Source organism: Bactrocera tryoni, chromosome 4 (assembly GCF_016617805.1).
Source record: "Bactrocera tryoni isolate S06 chromosome 4, CSIRO_BtryS06_freeze2, whole genome shotgun sequence".
Classification (NCBI taxonomy): domain Eukaryota; kingdom Metazoa; phylum Arthropoda; class Insecta; order Diptera; family Tephritidae; genus Bactrocera; species Bactrocera tryoni.
Window position 1 is genome coordinate 52,838,056 of NC_052502.1, and position 19,671 is coordinate 52,857,726.

The 19,671-nt window shown below is 35.6% G+C and overlaps 1 protein-coding gene across 1 annotated transcript; it reads left to right on the plus strand.

Moving 5' to 3' along the window:
• Nucleotides 1-491: 491 nt before the first annotated feature.
• Nucleotides 492-7,637, plus strand: LOC120774802. The gene is made up of 3 exons (XM_040104595.1): nt 492-703; nt 5,319-5,491; nt 5,567-7,637. The coding sequence occupies exons 1-3, from the start codon at nt 565-567 to the stop codon at nt 6,692-6,694; spliced, it is 1,440 nt and encodes a 479-aa protein (XP_039960529.1). The 5' UTR covers nt 492-564; the 3' UTR covers nt 6,695-7,637.
• Nucleotides 7,638-19,671: the final 12,034 nt, after the last annotated feature.

Genomic DNA, 19,671 nt, shown 5'->3' on the forward strand with positions numbered 1-19,671 from the left:
TCTACATCAAACAAAGTTCGAACAGCACGAAAGACTTTTCGTATATCGAAAGACCGAATATTTTACCCATTGTTTACTCAATTTAAGTCCTCTTTCTTTTCTTTTATAAAGTATATGATGATTTTGTTTATTTTTTGTTTTTATCAAAATTTCAGCTATTTTTATTCGTCTGTTTTGGTCACTTTTCGTTATAGCCAACTCCAAACTATTCCGCTTTTATATTCACGCAATGCCTGTAAGCGTTGCTTTTGATTGTTTACCTTTCGAAAATCGATAAGACAATAGTTCTACTTGACTTCGTCACCGATATTTGTCATTCCAACTTAATGCCACATTTATCCCACTTTATCGACCGCTTTGATAACACCTAATGCCCTTTGTTTTATGTTTATGTTCGAATGTCTGTTAATGTCGAATCTACATTGTATGTTGGCGGTGACGGAAATCGCATGCACAGTTAGTGAATTTAGTACATTTAGAACATTCGAAGCTTGTGGAGCTAAATTGAAAAAACCCGGCAGTTTAGGAATATCAAAGCGGAATAAAAAAGTGACTTTTGAATTGATGGCCAAGGACACGGAGCTCGAAATGATTTGCCGAAATAGTCCACCCGTTCCACAGAGCCATGAAGATCCCTTTCCGCAACGAAAAAATAAAATTGTATACCATCCAACAGTGAAACAGTGGATGTCTTTATTGTCAGGTAATGCAAAACAAGAGTCGGATGAATGTATGTGCTGTTGTTACCGCGTAAAGTGCTTTAATTTTGATTACCGATATATAAATATGAACGGGCATATGATGAAAATGGTGTGTAAACTCATGAGTGTAATGACAGCGATTGCAATAAATATACATATGTTGTGTTGTATGAATCAAAGAATGAGTAAAGGTTTGCAATACTTATAACTCAATAAATCTGCGTACAAATATTATCAATCAATTTTCGGTGATAACGAAAGCCAGTGATTCGGTTTTGTGGTGATTTATCATGGTGCATTAAATACATATGTATATATGGTACAAACTGTGCTTACATGGTGTTAATTTTAAATTTACTTGACCGCCGATTTTTGATAGTGTAACAAGGGGTGGATGGAGTCATGTGTAGAAGTTCACGCAAGTGAGGAAAGTTCTCTGATCGCCATTCACTTGGGAGTGGCCAGAAACGATTATTTTACATATGACTCAAGCAGCTCACAACTTCCGCACTTTGACCAAGTATCCTCTGGGTAGCCTAAGAACATCCGTTCGAAGACGAGCTAAAGTGAGAAGGCGAAGCATCCCCTACATAGCATTGTGCGCTGGGTTTGGGACCCGCCACGTAAAAAACTATACCAATGAAAAACTACCAACAGCCTCGGATGAGATCCAACGCAGGATAACTCTTGCCAACAGGTGCTACTTCGGACTGAGTAGGCAATTGAGAAGCAAAGTCCTCTCTCGACAAACAAAAACCAAACTCTATAAGTCACTCATAATTCCCGTCCTGCTATATGGTGCAGGGGCTTGGACGATGTCAACAACTGATGAGTCAAGGTTGCGAATCTTCGAGAGAAAAGTTTTGCGAAAGATTTATGGTCCTTTGTGCATTGGATACGGCGAATAGTGCGATGGAACGATGAGCTGTACGAGATATATTACGACATTAACATAGTTCAGCGAATTAAAAGATAGCGGCTACGCTGGCTAGGTCATGTTGTCCGAATGGACGAAAACACTCCAGCTCTAAAAGTATTCGACGCTGTACTCGCCGGGGGAAGCAGAAGAAGAGGAAGGCCTCCCTTCCGTTGGAAGGACCAGGTGGAGAAGGACCTGACTTCGCTTGGAATATCCAATTGGCGCCACGTAGCGAAAAGAAGAAACGACTGGCGCGCTGTTGTTAACGCGGCTATAATCACGTAAGCGGTGTCTACGCCAATTAAGAAGAAGAAGAACCAGGGATCTGATATATAAAACTCCCTATTTTTTATTAAATAAGAATTATGTATAAAAAAACAAAATCAAGAAAAATGTTAGCTCGATTGCACCAAAGCAATAATATCTTTCACAGTTTTAAGTTTTCTTTACAAGAACTTGATTTTGATCGTTCAGTTTGTATAGCAGCTATTGTAATGATGCCTTGGATAATAATCTGTGCCAATTTTGCTGAAGATATCTCGTTAAGATAAAGGAGTTTTCCATACAAAACTGGATATTGATTGATCACTTAGTAAGACAAATAAAAAAGTTTTCCATAGGGGTACTTCAGTTTGATCGTTGAGTTTGTATGACAGCTATATGCTATAGTGGACTGTTAGCGGCAGCTTCTTCAATAGAAAAGTATGTACGTGTGCAAAATTGTAGAGCGATATCTCAAAAATTGAGTGACTGGTTCGTGTGTACACAAACAGACGGACGAACGTGGCTAAATCTATCCTGTTCGCCGTTTATAAGGTCGGGAACTTTTGCTTTGGTTAATTATGATGATAAAGAAAAGGCTAGTAGTTTAGTTTGCCAGAGAAAACTTGATCACAGTTCCTTTTGATAATTCTCTGTCTTTAGTGTTTGCCAGATGTAAACCCCAGGAGGTGTTTTTTGCATTATAATCGTCATTCATAATGAATCGATATTTATATAAGTTTATAATCTCAATATATTGATCGAATTTATATGGTGCTTTGGGGACTGTAAACCGCAGTTAATGAAAGTCTTGCTTTTGTTTTGGCTTAGAACTGTTTTGTACTTAATTTAAATTCTCGCTATAAGTAATTGATTTTTTAATTATTAGAACCTATTCACACCGAGAGATTAAGTACGACAGCCCAATGATACTTAAATTTCCATAAATCACCCGCATGACTGCCCTCGGAGTGGATCGACTTAAATAATTAAAAAATTAATTACTTATGTATGTAATAGTATAATAAACAAGTAAGGAAGGTCTAAGTTTGGATGTAACCGAACATTTCATACTCTTGCAATTTGCCATGTTTGAAAAATACCTTCAGATGTTGGCGATACTTGATTTTAGAAATCTTGCGAAAGAATTAAAATTCATTATTCGAAGAAATCGTTCATGGATTACAATCAAATTTGTACCTTTTTTCTCATACTGCAGGTACTGTATTTTATCTACTGTCAGCGAAAATTATATTAAAAAGATCCTTAAAATAAGATATATTTTACATAATATCAATCGAAGAGCCTGAACTTAATAACATTGAGTTTATTTCGTTAAATTACCGGAAAGTGTAGCTTGGAAAGATTAAGTGTTGATAATCGAAATTCTCCTAGGTAACCAAAATATTGGGTAGTCAAATTTTCATATTTTGTCAATAGATGTCGTTGCAGTCGTATATCTCCAGTGCTACCAATCACATAGTGCCATATAATGTTGGAAAGGTGAGATTTTAAGGTTCATTTAACCAAAAAGAATTAAATTCGCGGAAATTGAAACAAAAGTTACAGCTGTTCAAAAATGATTGAAAATAATAAAGAAATTCGCTACATTTTGAAATTTTTGTATAAAAAAGGGAAGAATGTCACGCAAGCCACCAATGAAACTTGTGAAGTTTACGGCGACGATGCTGAATCAGTTCGTATAGCACAACAATGGTGCGCTGTCTTCCGTTCTGGAAATTTCGATGTGAAAGATGTACCTCGCTCTGGTCGAGCTATCGTTGAAAAATCGATGAAATTATGGAAAAGACTGACCAGGACCGTCACATAAAGTGGATCAAATACGAAAATAATGAGTGAAAAAGATCGCAAAGCCAGGATTGATGCCTCGAAAGTTTGTGCTGAGTGTTTGGTGAGATTGGAAAGGAATCGTCCACTATGAGCTGCTTCAGCTTGGTCGAACGATTGATTCTACATTTTACTGTCAACAATTGATGAGATTGAAAAGAGCAATCGAAAAAAACAGCCAGAACTGATCAACAGGAAGGACTTCGTCTTCCATCAGGACAACGCTAGACCACACACATCTTCGACGATTCGGAAAGAACTGGAAGAGCTTGGCTGGGAAGTTTTGATGCATTCAGCATATGGTTCTAACCTTGCATCATGGGACTACCTTTTTGTTTGATCAATGAAGAACTCCCTTAATGAAGGAAAGTTGGCTTCAAGAAGAGCCTGTGAAAATTACTTGTAGCTGTTTTTCGTCGAGAAACCAGAAAAAGTTTTACACTGTTGGAATAAAGTCTTTATCTGAAAAATGGTAAAAGGTGGTCGACCAAAACAGTACATATTAGGTTCATTATAAATATAAAAAAAAAATTGAAAAGTTGAAGTTTGATTAGATCCGCCTACCCAAGATGAAGAAATTGTCCAAAATATGCTGATAAATTTTGAGAATCTAAGAGCAAATATGAGTATCAAGTTTGATTATATTCGCAATCATTTGGGAACATTTTCGAATAATTTGGTTAATTATGATGATAAAGAGATAAAACTACGATTGAAGATCAAAGATAAAAAGTTGACAATGACTAGAAAATTACTGATATTATAAATATTATATTTTATTTGTTCCATGATATCTGACTTTTGTAAAGTAAAATGAAAATAAAGATTTAAAAATAAACTAGAGCAAATCTTACAAAACCATTGAGAGTGTCATAAAATGCGAATACAAATATATCCAAAACCCATCTTAAATCTAGGGTAACTGAATCACTATAGATCAGTGTTATCTTTTGAGATCGAGATTACCTTATGTGGAAGGGAGAACTCGGGTACGAATGCTCCGAGGCTTCGCGAACTTTATGCCCATACTCGAAGTCCCTCGGGGTAGCTAAGGATAATGAAAATAGAGACAGTGAAGTTTCGAGCGAAGAAAATCTGATTATCATGGCTTCACAGCGCAGAAGACTGGATATAGTTTTATAAGCACTTTTTGCTTTTTCGAAAAATTTGATTTAGTTGAAAAGTAAATATAATGTAATGAATAATTGAAGAGGGGAAGTCAACAAAGAACAAAAATACACGTTGGCAGCACTAACCTCTTTTATCTGTTTCATCCCTTTTTTATCATGATGCTAATTTTTGACCTGTTATCTAATTCTGATACTTCATGTGGTCCCCTACTGCGCCCAGACCGTGTCAGTAAATAGCAATTGTGTTTTCCTTCCTTACTCTTGCGCATGAGCTATTCGGCATGTCATTGAGGCTTTATATCTCACTTATATCCGGCTGTCAGCACTTTCGGAAATTGCATAGTGTATCGCTTTTAATTTCATTTATAATTCGATATGAAATGTTTAACAACTTAATTTAGAGTTGCATTTATCAGCTTCTAAACTATTTCAAATATTCTACTTCATTTCATGTTCCAGGCGCACTAATTTTCATTCCCGGCGGCATGAGCATGGCCTTCGGACTCGGCTGGAATCTGCACACGCACATACAGACCACGATGCAATTGCGTTACTCCTGGTTCGTGGGCTTCATAATTGGAGCCCTGCTGGCAGCGCCGCTCATAAAAAGCGTGCCGAAGCGCCTCTTTGTGGTAAGTTTAGCATGAAGTAGTAATCCGTAACGATTTGTTGTTGTTGCTCATCAGCGATCAGTTGGCATTTTGCAGTTGCTTGGCGCCTTTCTGGTCATCATTGGCGGCATCATCTTCACCAGCGTGCCGTACAACTACAGCGCCGTACTGGCAGCGCGCTACATCAACGGCATCGCGATCGGCAGCACGACGCTGGCATTTCTGGTGCACGCCAGCGAAATAGCGGCCACCGAGAACCGCGGCTTCTGCTTGTGGCTGGAGCAGAACAGCATGACGATCGGCATTGTCATACAAGTCGTCTACACATCACAATGGACGTCGCAGGTGTACTTCGCCGCCGATCGCTTGCACGGCATATTCGCTATCATTTTCGGCGTACTCGCCATTTGCTTGGCGCACTTCATTGTGGAGTCGCCGATCTTCTTCATACGACAATGTGATGATGCGCGTGCGCTCAATTGCTTGCGACAGCTGCAGCGGCCCGAGTATGCCGCACCGCAGACACTGCAAGTGTTGTTGCATCAGCTGAAGACCTATGTGGTGGAGACGGAGACGGTGGAGTGGCGCGATACGCTGGTGCATAGTCCGTTGCTGCGTTTACTGCTCTATCGCAGCATGGTCGCCTTCGGCTTCTCGCTGCCCATGAACGAGGCGATGAAGGTGGCCAATTTGGTGGTGTTGCGCGATTATGAATGGCAGCCCATAGTGTTTGTCATACTACGCGTGGGCGGCACCTTCTCATCGCTGTATATGTTCGATGTGACCGGCAGAAAGTTGGTGTCGTTGGTGGCGCTGCTACTCACCGCGGTGCTTTCAATCGCTATTGGTTGCGAGTATGTGGATGAGTTGAGCGTGGTGAGCGAATACCATATGTCGGTTATCTGTGTGCTTTCGCAACTCTTTCAGTTCTTTGCGGGTCTGTATGCGCCCAGTTCGGCAGTATATTTGTGCGAAGCGTTTCCGATGTCAGTTAAGCCGTACTTCATAGCGGCCTGTCTGACGTTGCAGCAAGTGATACATATTATAGTCATTTGCACCTTCCACTTCAACACCTACTCGATGTATGTGTATGCGCTGTTTGTGGGCATATTGATGTTGATCCTGTTTGTGGTCTTCGCTGTGACCATGCCGGAGACGCGCAAGACGACGTTGGGCGAGGCGCAGTTACGCTTTAGAAAACTCTTGCATTTGAAGTGCTGTTAAACACGAAGAGTGGCTCAATATATAGAATAAAACGTTTATGGGACGAACTAAGAAGCTCTTCGTAATATATACGAAGACGCCTTCATAAGCTCGCAGACTATGGAGTTCAAGGATGTAAATAAACATTTAACATAGAATATAAACGGAACTATAATAATGATCTTATGAGGCTGTTCGACTAATTTAATGATGCTAAATCGATCTGGAAGAAATTTTGTGAAGTACGAACATTTTAAAAACTATTTCTTTTCTACAATCAACCAACTTCCAATGCATTTTTTTTCATGATAAACTTCTTTATTACGGCTTGATTGTTAGATTGATCAAACCGCGTGTGATCTTCGCATAATCGCCTTTCTATTTATTAAAGGACTCTGTTGATCGTAAACCATGGCTTTACCCGAACAAGAGTCAGAAGCAGTCATGTATAGAAATGTATAACAGAATTATTAACAGATTTTAGGCGCTTGGAGTGCTACATTAAGTGTATTAAGTAATTTTGACCACGTTTGATATAGTACTCTTCCCGACACCCTTGTCCTATTGTCCTAAACGCCGTAAATGTTGATATTAATACTGATGATGCGTTAATAAACTCATATTTACTCTTATTGACAAATCAAATTTATTTTTTTGCGAGCTTAAAAGTGTACCCTAGTAATGAAAAAAACAGTTATTTTCAGTAAAATTTAGTTCAACAGCAATCTGTAATATTTCTTTGAATTGCTGTTAACTGCTTATGTAACAACCAATTTAACTGAGTTTGAGAGCTAACAGTCATTTTTCTAGCTTATAACTTACGAGTGTAATTCGATCAGATAACCACCGCCCACAGAGTGGAACTACTTTAACATTGAGCATTTCTTTGGATTATTATATGACAAAGGCCAAACGTTTAGTGCAGTTTCATTACTTAATTTACTTATTTTCGGTTTCTGTTTATGCACACATAATATGTTCTAAGATATTATTTACTGATAAGTTATAGGATTTATATGTTATTATGGTAAAATAAAATGACAGTATTATAAATTATAAATGTGATCAAAATCGACATTCAAGGTTATATAAATTTACAGCGAGCTGAATGTTAGCTGAATATGTACAAATTTAAAAGGTCAACAGAAACGGTAAGTTGTATCAAAAAGGTAATATTGACATATATTTTAGATCACAAAATTATCTATAAAAACTGTAAAAGTTTTGAATTTTTTTTCTAAGAGCCATTGTTTCTCAAATATAATAACCTGTTCTGAGATATACTATATAGTATACATACTACAGTGATCAAAAAGTGAGCTGAATTTGTTCATATAATAATTTCTTAATTTATTCTTGCAAATCGAATGCGTGCCTTTCAAAGTAATCTCCACCTGATAAAACGCACTTTTGTCAAACGCGTTTTCCAATCTCTCTCTAAATGTCAATCGACGATTTTCAAGCATCAATTGAAGCAAGTTTGCTCAACGTTAAAATTAAATTAAATGTGAAAATTGAAAAAATTTCTTTTGCTTGCTTACAAAAATACGTGAAATGTAAATAAACATTTTGACAAATAGTTGCTTGGCAATTTTTATAGGCAGTCCGAACGACCTAGAAAAAACAAAGTACCAGCCTTCCTGAGGTCCGGGAGATTAAAAGGCAAATTCACCTTACTTTTTCACCATATTAATATATTCTTCCCAAAGCTTTTTTAAACATTTTTATATCATTTTAATGGCATAAACACTGGTATCTGGTATCGCAAAGGACCAAAACTGGTCTACGCGTGGCTTATTGGCCAAAAATATTACCCTAACCTAACCTAACTTTAATTGCAAAGAATAATATTTTACACAGATTACCATACTCCAAATAAAGGTGCAAAGGTTGGATTTATTGATATTCACTTTTTGTTAATTTTTTTAGGATTGAATTATAATTTACCGGAATCGTGGAATCGTTCGAACTATTTCAAAAAATATTAAAAGCAGTTTAGCTTTTACTATAGTGTTACTCAGTAAACTGTGGTCGTAAAGCTAAATAATTTCAATTGATTGATTTCGCTACCACAGAGATCCCAAATGACTGAAGGGATGGATGCCAAGTTTTTGAAGTTACGTCTCGTTGATATACTCCATCTTCAGATAACTTCAGCCAAACTTTTAGCCTTAAGGCAAGTATGAGGGATGACGTGCTTTACCAAGCTCAACAACACTTGAGAATCACCCCAATCCAAAGCCATCTGACTTTATAGTTAATTTTCAACCACTCACAATCTAGTAAAAAAAAACGAAGTAGCCTTTTGTAGCAATTCTGTATTATTATGTTCTAAATTGATCTCGCCTTTCCAATATTTTCTATATTATTGTATATTCAACTTCTTCTTCTTCTTAATTGGCGTAGACACCGCTTACGCGATTATAGCCGAGTTCATTTATATATTCAACACAGGTTTGAAAAATAATGGTTATATGATAAATATTGAAAAGATAAAAAATTAGTGACAATATATGCTTATTTTCGAGGAAGCTCTTGCTGTGCATATGTAGTTGTTGGTATAAGTATATCTGCGGCCGTTTAGAATTTTTTTTATTGTTTTATTAATTTCTACAACACCTCTAAATTACTATTGTCCTAAACTTTCAAATTGATTCGAGTTATAGCTACAGAGTTACAGCCTTGAGAACATGTGAGCTCGAGGCTAGCTAGGCTAAGTGCGCCATCTTTAAACGCTTTTTAATTCGAAACTGTGTTTTTGAAGTCGATTGGCAGGATTTCTCGAGAACTACTTAACCGATCTTGATGAAATTTTACACAGGTCTTTGAGATACATTAAGGATTTGGACGAAGGATCTTTTTTTTTTGATTCCAACTATTTGAAAAAAAAAGTCGTGAAATTTTCACTGAAATTTTTTTGTAAAAATGTCTGGCAAAAATCCAATTTTCAGTTATTTTTTCTTTGTCCAACTAAAACACATCTTTTTTTTCACTTTAGATAATCCTGTAAGTTATCCTGCCAACGCGGGCACATTTTTTTCCGAAGGGTTACCGTAAATGGCGTCACAATGGCAGAGTTTGAAATATTTTTCAAAAATTTCAGAAATGCTTTGTTAATAATGTATGTAACAATAAAATTTCTAATAAAATATTTAATTTTTTATATGAGAAAAAAATTGTTGAAAAAATCTAATTTTTATCGGAGGAAACCCATTAAACCCCTTCACTCAAATAGCTGTTGTGCTACAGAACTTCATCTAAAATGAATATTAAATAGAAAATCAGCACTTTATCCCATGTTTTGGAGCTGACGCCCCCACTTGTCTTCACGATACTACACCTTTTAATTAATACAGGGTGTATGAACTTTGCCACGAACTTTGTAATACTCAGAAAGAAATGTCGGATACCCTATATAAGATATATATACATATATATATATAATCAGCATGAGGAGGTGAGTCGATGTAGCCATGTATATATATATATTACATGTTTTTCTTGTAAGTACAAACTCGAACTAGTCTCTTCGCTATCCACTTGAAACTCTTTTTCCCTCTCATATGTTACTGATTTGACGCAGCCGCCGATATAACGCATTGCTGGCATACAAACAGATTGATCAACATTAGTTATTGTATCGAAAACTTTTTCATTTGTGAAGGGTATACATATGTAATAATGTAATCGACAACCGAAGTTAATGTTTTGTCTTCTTTTTGTAAATGAACCATTTAATGTGAACCAGTAAAAATCGATTTCTGCGTCGAGGTATCGCCACGCTAGATTTACTGGCATTTCGTATACAGTTATGGTAATTACAGTTATACATTAGATGCCTTTAACCTCAATCTATTATTACTATTAATATTTACATGCTAATGCGCGAGAAACGTTGCTGCCCAGCGTTATGTGCCACCAATTGCAACATATTACTGCATGCAACACTAAGCCTAAAGTGTTAAGTGCCATAATTCGTTGCAGCATCTTTATTTGTATGGGTACATACATAAATTCCGCCACTGAATTACTTTGACTCGTTTGGCACTTGGCACTTGGCACTTTTGAATGGCCGCAGCAAAAAGCTGAAAATATTACAGCGCAGTCATAATTATGGCAGCTCAAACAAACAAAAACAACCAAGAAAAACACATGTATTTGTTGTAAGTACAAAGTGCTGTCAAGTTATGCATATGAGGAAGTCGCGACGGCGGCATTTATGAAAAGCGCAGTCTCTAGCTAATAACTCCAAAGTAATATGTGTGCAAATAGAAACCAAAAAATAGTTCACACCCGAATGCGGTATCTAGGCGGTCGTTGAACTGCACCATAGTAAAGCGAGGCGAGCGATTGCATAAGTGAGTTGTAATGAGCGCGTTAGGGATTTCCTTAAAAGTGAGGTGTTATGAGAGCAACGCTTTATGCTATTGAGACTTAGCAGAGTTTCGCACCAATATTAGGTGTGTGTCTTGGAGTTTTCAACAGGAATTTGCAGTAATGATTAAGAGTAGATTGGCAACGTTTAAGAAGGCGTTAAGTCGTTAGAATATTTGTCTTATTTACCGGGAATAATAAGCAAAGGCAGCCGTAAGGAACGTAAAAATCCGTTTTCGGATCCAAGCCATTTGCCACTAACATGATGACAGTATCAGAAAATGGAACATTTTAGTACTATGGAATATAGATTTCGTTGCCAATAAGCCTAGTAGACCAATATATCTGTATAAAGTTGGTGACTGCTGGGCGAAAATCGGAGGAAATCACTACCAGTATGTAAGGGACGAGTTCTAAATGTATGAAGCCGTCGAACTAGATACGATTTTCAGTTGCCTAAATATGTCAAATAGGTGGATGGAATTAAACAATGCTTCTTCTTCTGCTATTTTTCAACTTTGATCTAATAAAGTACAGAGCTAATTGTCAACAAAGATCTTAAAATTTTATAATTTTAGAACTTCGAGAATGAAAAAGGAAACGAAAGGAAGTCTTTGAACACGAATTCAAGTCAAATATTGGTCAGAACAGCAGCCAAGGCACCTTTTGACGCTATAGAAGTGCGAAATAGGAGTGTATCTTTACCAGATCTTTTTGACTGAATATTTAAAAATTAAGAATAAAAAAAATTTTTGGGCTATTTTACGGTCAAAACTTAGGGATTAAAAATACATTTCTTCCCTTTTTCAAATTTTTTTTGCCAATTTTTGCATAATTTTCATCAAATACTTCTAAATACTAAACAAATATTTCAGAAGGGTGGCAACTCTTTCCTACACAAACATTTTTTCCAAGCCTTCTTAAATCTATTTAGATTGGATCCATATTGTAATATTATAATAACTTTGTCAATTTATTTTAATAAAAAAAAACTTTTGAGCCACTGGCAGCTCTACTAAAAAGTTGGCATAAAACTTTTTTATAAAACCTATTTTTTATGAAACCAATTTAATTTGATACCCACATTCTAATAATGCGGAATGCGGAATTGGCAACCCTATTCCAAATCCAAATTTCAAGTTGTAGTCTTATAAACTTATCCTGCTCTTATATTTTTTACCAACCATTTTCAAACAATTTTTTTTTGTACTTGTACTTATAACTTCTAATAGTTTTTTCTTTTAAATATTTTTTTTTAATTTTTCGTTTCTTTATAAAATGCTTTTTACGATAAGGCAACTCTCTTGAAAATATTTCCATGTCTGCTTTACAATTCATCTGTATCTTTAACTAATAAAAGTTAAAGTTTGCCACCTGAATCTTTTCTTTACATGATAATAATAATAATCTATAATAGTTTTTTTGCTTCGAATATTTTTATAACTAAAAAATGTATGTATTAAAACTATGGCAACTCTCTTAAAAATATTTTCATCCTACCTTTTAAACTTCATCTGTTTGTAAGGATTGTTTGTAATATCTTTAACTAATTTGAAAAGGTTGCCACCTGAAACTTTTCTTTTCCTGCAAATACTAATAATCTGAAATAGTTTCTTTGCTTCAAATAGTTTTATTTAGCTTCTGTCGATTGTCATATTTAAGAAAATAATATATTATTTATTCAAAAAAATATGTTTTTTACATATAATTTAAAACATTATTTATTAAAAATAGGGCAACTATTCTGACAAGTATTTTCATTTTTATTTAAACTCTATCTATGTGTTTTATTTGTTCACATCTTTTACTACTTCTAAAACAGGTGACAACCATTTAAAGTTAGTTTCTTTTTTTGTAAATACTATTAGCCTTTAACAGTTTCTCTGCCTCAAATAACCTAATTTATTTTTTTTTTGATTTTCATTTTAATAATCTTATCAAAAATCAAGTTTTTAAGTATACGGCAGCTCTCCTAAAAATATTTTCATTTCAAGTCCTTTTCATACTAGTTTCGAAGCAGGTGGCAACTTTTAAATATTATTTCGTTTTATTTGTAGATAATATTAATCTCTCACAGTTTTTTGCTTCATCAAAATATAGGTTATCTAATTTTTTTTAATTCTTTTAAGTACAACCCTAATACTAAATAAAAATTGGCATCACTCTACAAAAAATATTTTCAACCGCATGCTCTTTTAAACCTTTTCTGTGTGTATTATTTTTTTTATATATTTTTTAAAAAAATTCTAATAGGTGGCAACACTTTTATTTTAAATAAATTTATGTAAATATTAAAATTTCATTATGGTGTTATTTTCCCAAATAAATACATACATACATATATACTATATAGATCATTCCGTCCAAAATTCATTTTTAAAAATATTTTTTTTGCAAAGCTTTTTTTTTGCTTTGGGGCAAGATATTGGGTACGTATTTTTTTCGATAAAATATGAGAAAGTTTGCAGTCAAAAATTAAAAATTTCGTAAAAAAGTATATTAAACATTTGGAAGAAAAGTTTTTAATTATAAAAATAGCCCCCCTAATGTTTTTGATTTTTGTAAGCTTTTCAATGATAAATGTACATATATGTTGAATTTATTACATTTTTTTGTAAAAAAGATAAATTTTTTCAATTTGGAACTATTTTTAATAGGTTTTTTTATATTATGAATCAAAGGTTTTTTCCGTTCTGCATTCTAAGAACATCCCTAATGTTAAAATTTGCACTCGTTTATGCAATACTCTAAGGACACCCTTAATGTTCAAATTTAAACTCGCTAATGCAAATGCGCGTGCGCTCATTTATGTTAAAAATTATTAGACGCAGCTGTGGGTCTCCATAATTACTAGCGCCTCTTTGCTTGGCTGGTTTCACTTGCAAAATAAATTTGAATTTTGAAATTTTTGCGACAGTTTTACATAACTTGTCATAAAATTGTGTTGACAGTCGCAGAAATTATTAGCGGATTACACAACTACCCTAAGCGCTGTGAAGCGTGACTATAGACTTCGCAACACTGCGTGACAGCATTTTGTGCAGCAATGCAACTGGCCAAAGGAATTAAGTTGTTCGCTTACCATAAATGTTATAAATTATTTTAAGCGCGAATTTCCGCATACGCTAAATTGCATGAATAAGCGTTGGCTTCCTCGTAAGCATTATTATTGCTATCAGCTTGCTTACAAGCGATATTGTTAAAGAACTGCTCAAGTTTTAAAGAAAAGAGCAAATTCAAACAAAAGACTTAAGCAACGAACTCGCCACAAGTCAATCAACCCGCTGTAGTGTCTATAAGCAGCACACACATACACACAAACACGGTCACTTGAACGTTGAAGTGCGCCACTTGAATTTCACTCGAACCATTCAAAAATCCATCAACGGAGTCATCTTTTGGCATCCCAATAATACAAAGCCAAGCCGAGCTCACAGCGCTGAAGCACCTACCTGAATTTACATATGAGCACAGCAGCAAACACCGTTAAAGTGTGCGCCCTGCGGTAGTGTGACACATAAAAATTTGCGCACAGACACATATACATACATGCAAGCGCCTGCCTTCATAGTCGCGTGAACGCCTGCTTGCTCTCGTGTGAGTTTGCGCCGTCATGTCATCAACAGTGGCGTGATAAATAAATGCTTGTTTTTTTGCATTAATTTCTTGCTTTCAAATTTGTCTTTGCACACTTCCGTCATATTAGGCGGCGCGTTCGCTGTCTGCCGTGTCCGCTAATCATTTAAATATAGGTGGGCACATATTTACATGCCAAAGCAAAGATAAATATACAACTACATATGTTAATATGTAAGCACACACATTAGTGCGCCTAGAGTTTCTTGCACTCGTCACAGACTCAATAAAAATACAACAAAATCAACAAACATAAGAAAAGTGTCAACAAAAGTCGGCTCATTGAACTTTGAGGTGTTATTCATGCAGGCCACTTACTTAAAAATACTTATAGGACGCGGCTGTCTGGGTTGGCTGAACCATAAGTGACTGGGAATGCCCTGAGGCGGTGAGTAAACACATTTGATTTTGTACATGATGTTAATCATATTTTTCCTAAACAGCAAGCCTACTAAGAATCAAGTATTTCATAATTATTATTAATTTTATATTCAAAGACCTTAGCGGCCAGCCTGGACATATTAGTGTGAAAACTCATAATTTGGTCTTTTATCAAGAAAATAAATGGTTTAAATAATTTTCAAGAAAATGATTTCTTAAACAAGGTAGTCTGGTAGTTAAGTGATTAAATTTAAAGCAGCATGTTTTCAGTTAAAGCTTCGGAAGATCGATAAGACTGCCGAAAATGTCTAAGCCAGACACCAGACAAACAATGGATCACCTCTTGTGCACTTGTCTCGCATTGGCAAGACTAGGCTGTAAGCATCTGGGGTCCCACCGGTACGATACACTGGAGGAGGTATCGATATTGACAGAGTCTGTTAAAATTCGTGTTAAGCGCAGGCAACCTAAAGGTTGACTACTCTATACTAGGCTCATTGGTCTACCAGATTAACCTTATCTAACCTAATGCTTCAGAGGGGGCAATAATTATAAACTAAGTCAAATTTTTTTTTGTTTTATCAATTTCACCAACGTTTTTTCTGTTCACTTAAATAGGTAATGAATGTTAGACATGTGATATTAGTATTCGTTTCAAAAATCTCAATCTCAGATACGACATGAAATTATGCCTGAAGCTAAAACGAAAATAATTTGATACAAAATCGTCATAACCATCTTCATCATAAAAGCGTTCTATATTGAACAAAACTAGTATCAATGTATAGCAAGCGAGTGCGAAAAGAACACACACAAATATTAAGCTGGAAAGAAATAATCACAAAATTGAACGGTTTTTGTCAACTTTGGGCAGGTAGTGAAGGGTTTACATGGATTTACGGGTTTCAAAAACACGATCCTTTTATTGTCTTATTAAATTCTAAAACAGCTCTAGTATATTGATTTATATTTTCAAGTTGATCCGAGTAATAGAGTCTTAGATACAGCCTTGAGAACTTGTGCGATCGAGGCTAGGCTAGGCTAAGGCTTGTTCGATTACAACTATTTAAAAGAAAAAATGTCGCGAAATTTTCACTGAAATTTAAGTTTTTTTGTAAAAATGTCCGCCAAAAATACTATTATCACTTTTTTTCCAAAAATTTCAGAATTTCTTTGTTAATAGTGTATGTTTGTAACAATTAAAAATTATAATAAAATATTTCATTTTTTATATGGGAAAAAAATGTTGTGTTTTACCCGTGGAAGCCCATGTTACCTCTTGAAAGCTTGACCAAAGCTAAATCATTAACATCATCATGCTGGTGCTCGTACACTCCTACTTCTACTATATTTTTTCATCACGCGTATCGATAAATCTTTATTTATTGTTTCATGTGATGCGCACAGGCTTCATGTTTTAGGTCGCAGTGTGTTTGAAAAAGTTTTGTTGAGCATCTCCTTAACAATGAAATATATTATATATATCATATCTAATTTTAATTTCACAAAAGAGAATCTAGATTCGTAAAAAAGCTTGTGATGGAGTAAAATTCTAATGTAGAGTCCATGACTGCCTCTCTCAGTTGGGTGTCTGTACACAGCAGTACTCCACCTTAATAGAAACGAGAAACGAGGATCATTTTTCCAGCTTGCTGAGTGGCAGTGGAAGCATAACACCAAGAGATGGTAAACCCGATTCCATAATCGATAACGATGGAACAGACGTTCCATTGCCCGACCATGAAGAAGTTCGAATAGCAATTACCCGTCTGAAAAACAATAAAACTATTCAAAGATGGTGGTGAGATTTATGGTCCTTTGCACATTGGCAACGAAGAAGCTTAAGTATATGTAGTACTTGCTCTGTGAGAGTTTTCCAAGTGAAAATAAATTACGAAAATATATACAAATTAGGTTATATTGGATTTTTTTATAAAAAAGTATACGGCATTTCCACTTTTTAAGACCTGACAAGGGTACCATATATTAAGTTTGTCACAATGTTTGTAACGCCTAGAAGAAAACTTCGGAGACCATATAAAGTCGACTTAGCCATGTCTGCCAGTCTGTCCGTTCGTTCGTCTACATATAGTACTGCTAACTTCGGAGATACAGAGTTCGCTGGAAGAAGGGTAATTTTGAAAACGCGTCTCACGGGAGCGTAGTAAGAGCTCTGTAGAAAAGGAAGATGAAGATGATTAATATGGTCAAATACCTTGGTCTCACGCTGGATTCCATTCTGCGGTGGAAGCAGCATATTGACCTGAACGTGGTCAAAGCCACTAAAGCACTAATTGTGTGCAAACAATTACCTTGTAAATTGTGGGACTACAAGCCCCTGTCAGGTGGTTGTACACCATGATCATGCATTTATCACGTTTGGGCGATGGTTTGGGCCTAAAAAGCATCACTGACTTTGGTAGGGCTCCAACTATCGAAGCTGCAGCGGCTTGCATGTATCGGCGTGTCGGGCGCTATGCGCACATGCCCGACGGTAGCACTTGATGTTACGCTTGAACTCACAACACTTCACCTAGTAATCGGTCAGATAACCAAACACACACTGCTTCAAATGTCAGCAGAAGGGATTGACAGAGGTAAGGTAATTTCATTCTAGCGTGCGAAGGACTTAAGTCCAGCAATACCATTGACTCTTCTCCCAAGCGACAGTATTACCAAAAGGATAAACTTTAACAGTCGGAATAACATCTGCTTGCAGAAATGAAGTTTGTTCAAAGTGTTCGAATTTTGATAAATAATTTTACACTTTCAGAAATTAAACAAAATATGGATAAACGAAAAGTAAGAAGTAATTTTCTCATTTATTAATTCAAAAAATTTACGTTCCTAATTTGTTGTTGGCTCATTAAACATGCCTAAGTCAATATTTGTACAGCAAACAAATCGAACCAAAATACGCAGTTTACAAGCAAAATGTAAATATATAAATACAACAATTCAAGTGTGTATTCATATATTTTATTTATCTGAAAGTAGCACAACATATTTATTCTTCAGTTATGCAAATTATGGGATGCACAGAAGCAGAATGAAGTCAAGGGAGCTGGGGGGGTGACATTAATAACATTAAATATGACTTATCTGTCTGGAGGAATAAGCAAAAGTTTGTAAATTGCACGAGCAATTTGTTATACGCACATACACATATACTTGATACTTAAATACACTTAAGTATATATATATGTATATATGAGCATCTCAAAGTGTGTAGATATGTATGCTTGCAGGCATGTACATATGTATGATGGGTTTTTTATGGCGGTCATTCGGATTAATGCTGAAAGCAATTTTATATGCTCATTTGTAGAATTCAACAATTGTCTGCGAAATTAAGCGAAAATCAAAACAACAATAACAACAACAAACACCACTGTGTATCGAGCGGTCAACAAAGAGCAGCTCGTTATGTGTGAATGGACGATACAGAAGCAACAACAACAGTCGAATAAGAGCAACAAAAAAGGAAGGTTTATATGTGTGTACTTTCAGAACATTTATCGAAAGCTAATGTGTTTTTGGTGCTTCTTCCACTTATTCGCAATGTTCTCATTATTGGCTGCGCACTCAAGCTCGCCACAAAATTGGGTTCTGTTGTTGAGTCTTCATGCGTGTGCTTGTTTTTGGATTGTTTGTTCTGTGGATTTCTTGAAGTTTGGCGCTTGAGTCTTACAGCTGCAGCTCCCGCTGTTGCTTCTGGCAGCAGTTCGCTTTATTTACATGAAACACACGTATATATATGTTTGTACATATGTATATACATATTAACAAAATTATTTACTTATTTGCCATTTCCATAGAATCAATGCGAAGTTGACCCACTTTTACTGCACATTCTGATTGTGCCAAAAGATTTAAACACACACACACAAGTATATGTAAATACATACTATATACTATATACATATATTTATTCATTAACTTTGCGTTTTTCTTTTCTCAAGCTAATTTTTCGAGTATCTTCTCATCAGCATGGTAGAAGCGCTGAGTGTAGCAGCAAGCTGCTTCGCTACCTACTTAAGTAGGCAAAACTCATTAAAGACTATCACCTAATTTGCGAAGTGTGACCTCACACTTTGGGTGTTCGACTTACCAACTTCTACTTTTTTTTATGAATATGCACCCAATATGCGGCCAGCTGTGAGCACGCTGAGAGTGTTGCTACATACATAATAGTCGGGAGGTTTGATTTTTAAATATCTCTTCATCAGCGTCATTAAAACTTTAAGAATATTTGACGAAAAGCAACTAAAGACAATAGTTTGGCGTACGCCAGCTTAGATGTTCTAACTGCTGTAACACTTGCAGAGTATCATCATTCATCACATGAATATCTCCCAAAATGGCTAGTCAATGTATTCAAATGTTGATCATAATCATTTTTCAAAATATCCTCATGTTGATCATAATCATTTTTCAAAATATCCTCATGGTGTATCGCCCTGTTTTTATGAAATATATTTGTTTCACTGCAGTGACTCCGTCATCGAGTTGTGGCATTCACCACGCTGGATGAACGACTAGCCACAATCCGAAGTTCTTCAATATATCGCTGATTTACGCCCACGCTCCGCCGAAAGAATGAAGTA

What these genes read in the sequence shown, in the direction of transcription:
- LOC120774802 (XM_040104595.1), top strand. Translation starts at nt 565, where the DNA reads ATGGCCAAGGACACGGAGCTCGAAATGATTTGCCGAAATAGTCCACCC. An exon ending in GTGGATGTCTTTATTGTCAG is followed by an intron (nt 704 to 5,318) that starts GTAATGCAAAAC and finishes TTCATGTTCCAG; the next exon opens with GCGCACTAATTTTCATTCCC. An exon ending in TGCCGAAGCGCCTCTTTGTG is followed by an intron (nt 5,492 to 5,566) that starts GTAAGTTTAGCA and finishes GGCATTTTGCAG; the next exon opens with TTGCTTGGCGCCTTTCTGGT.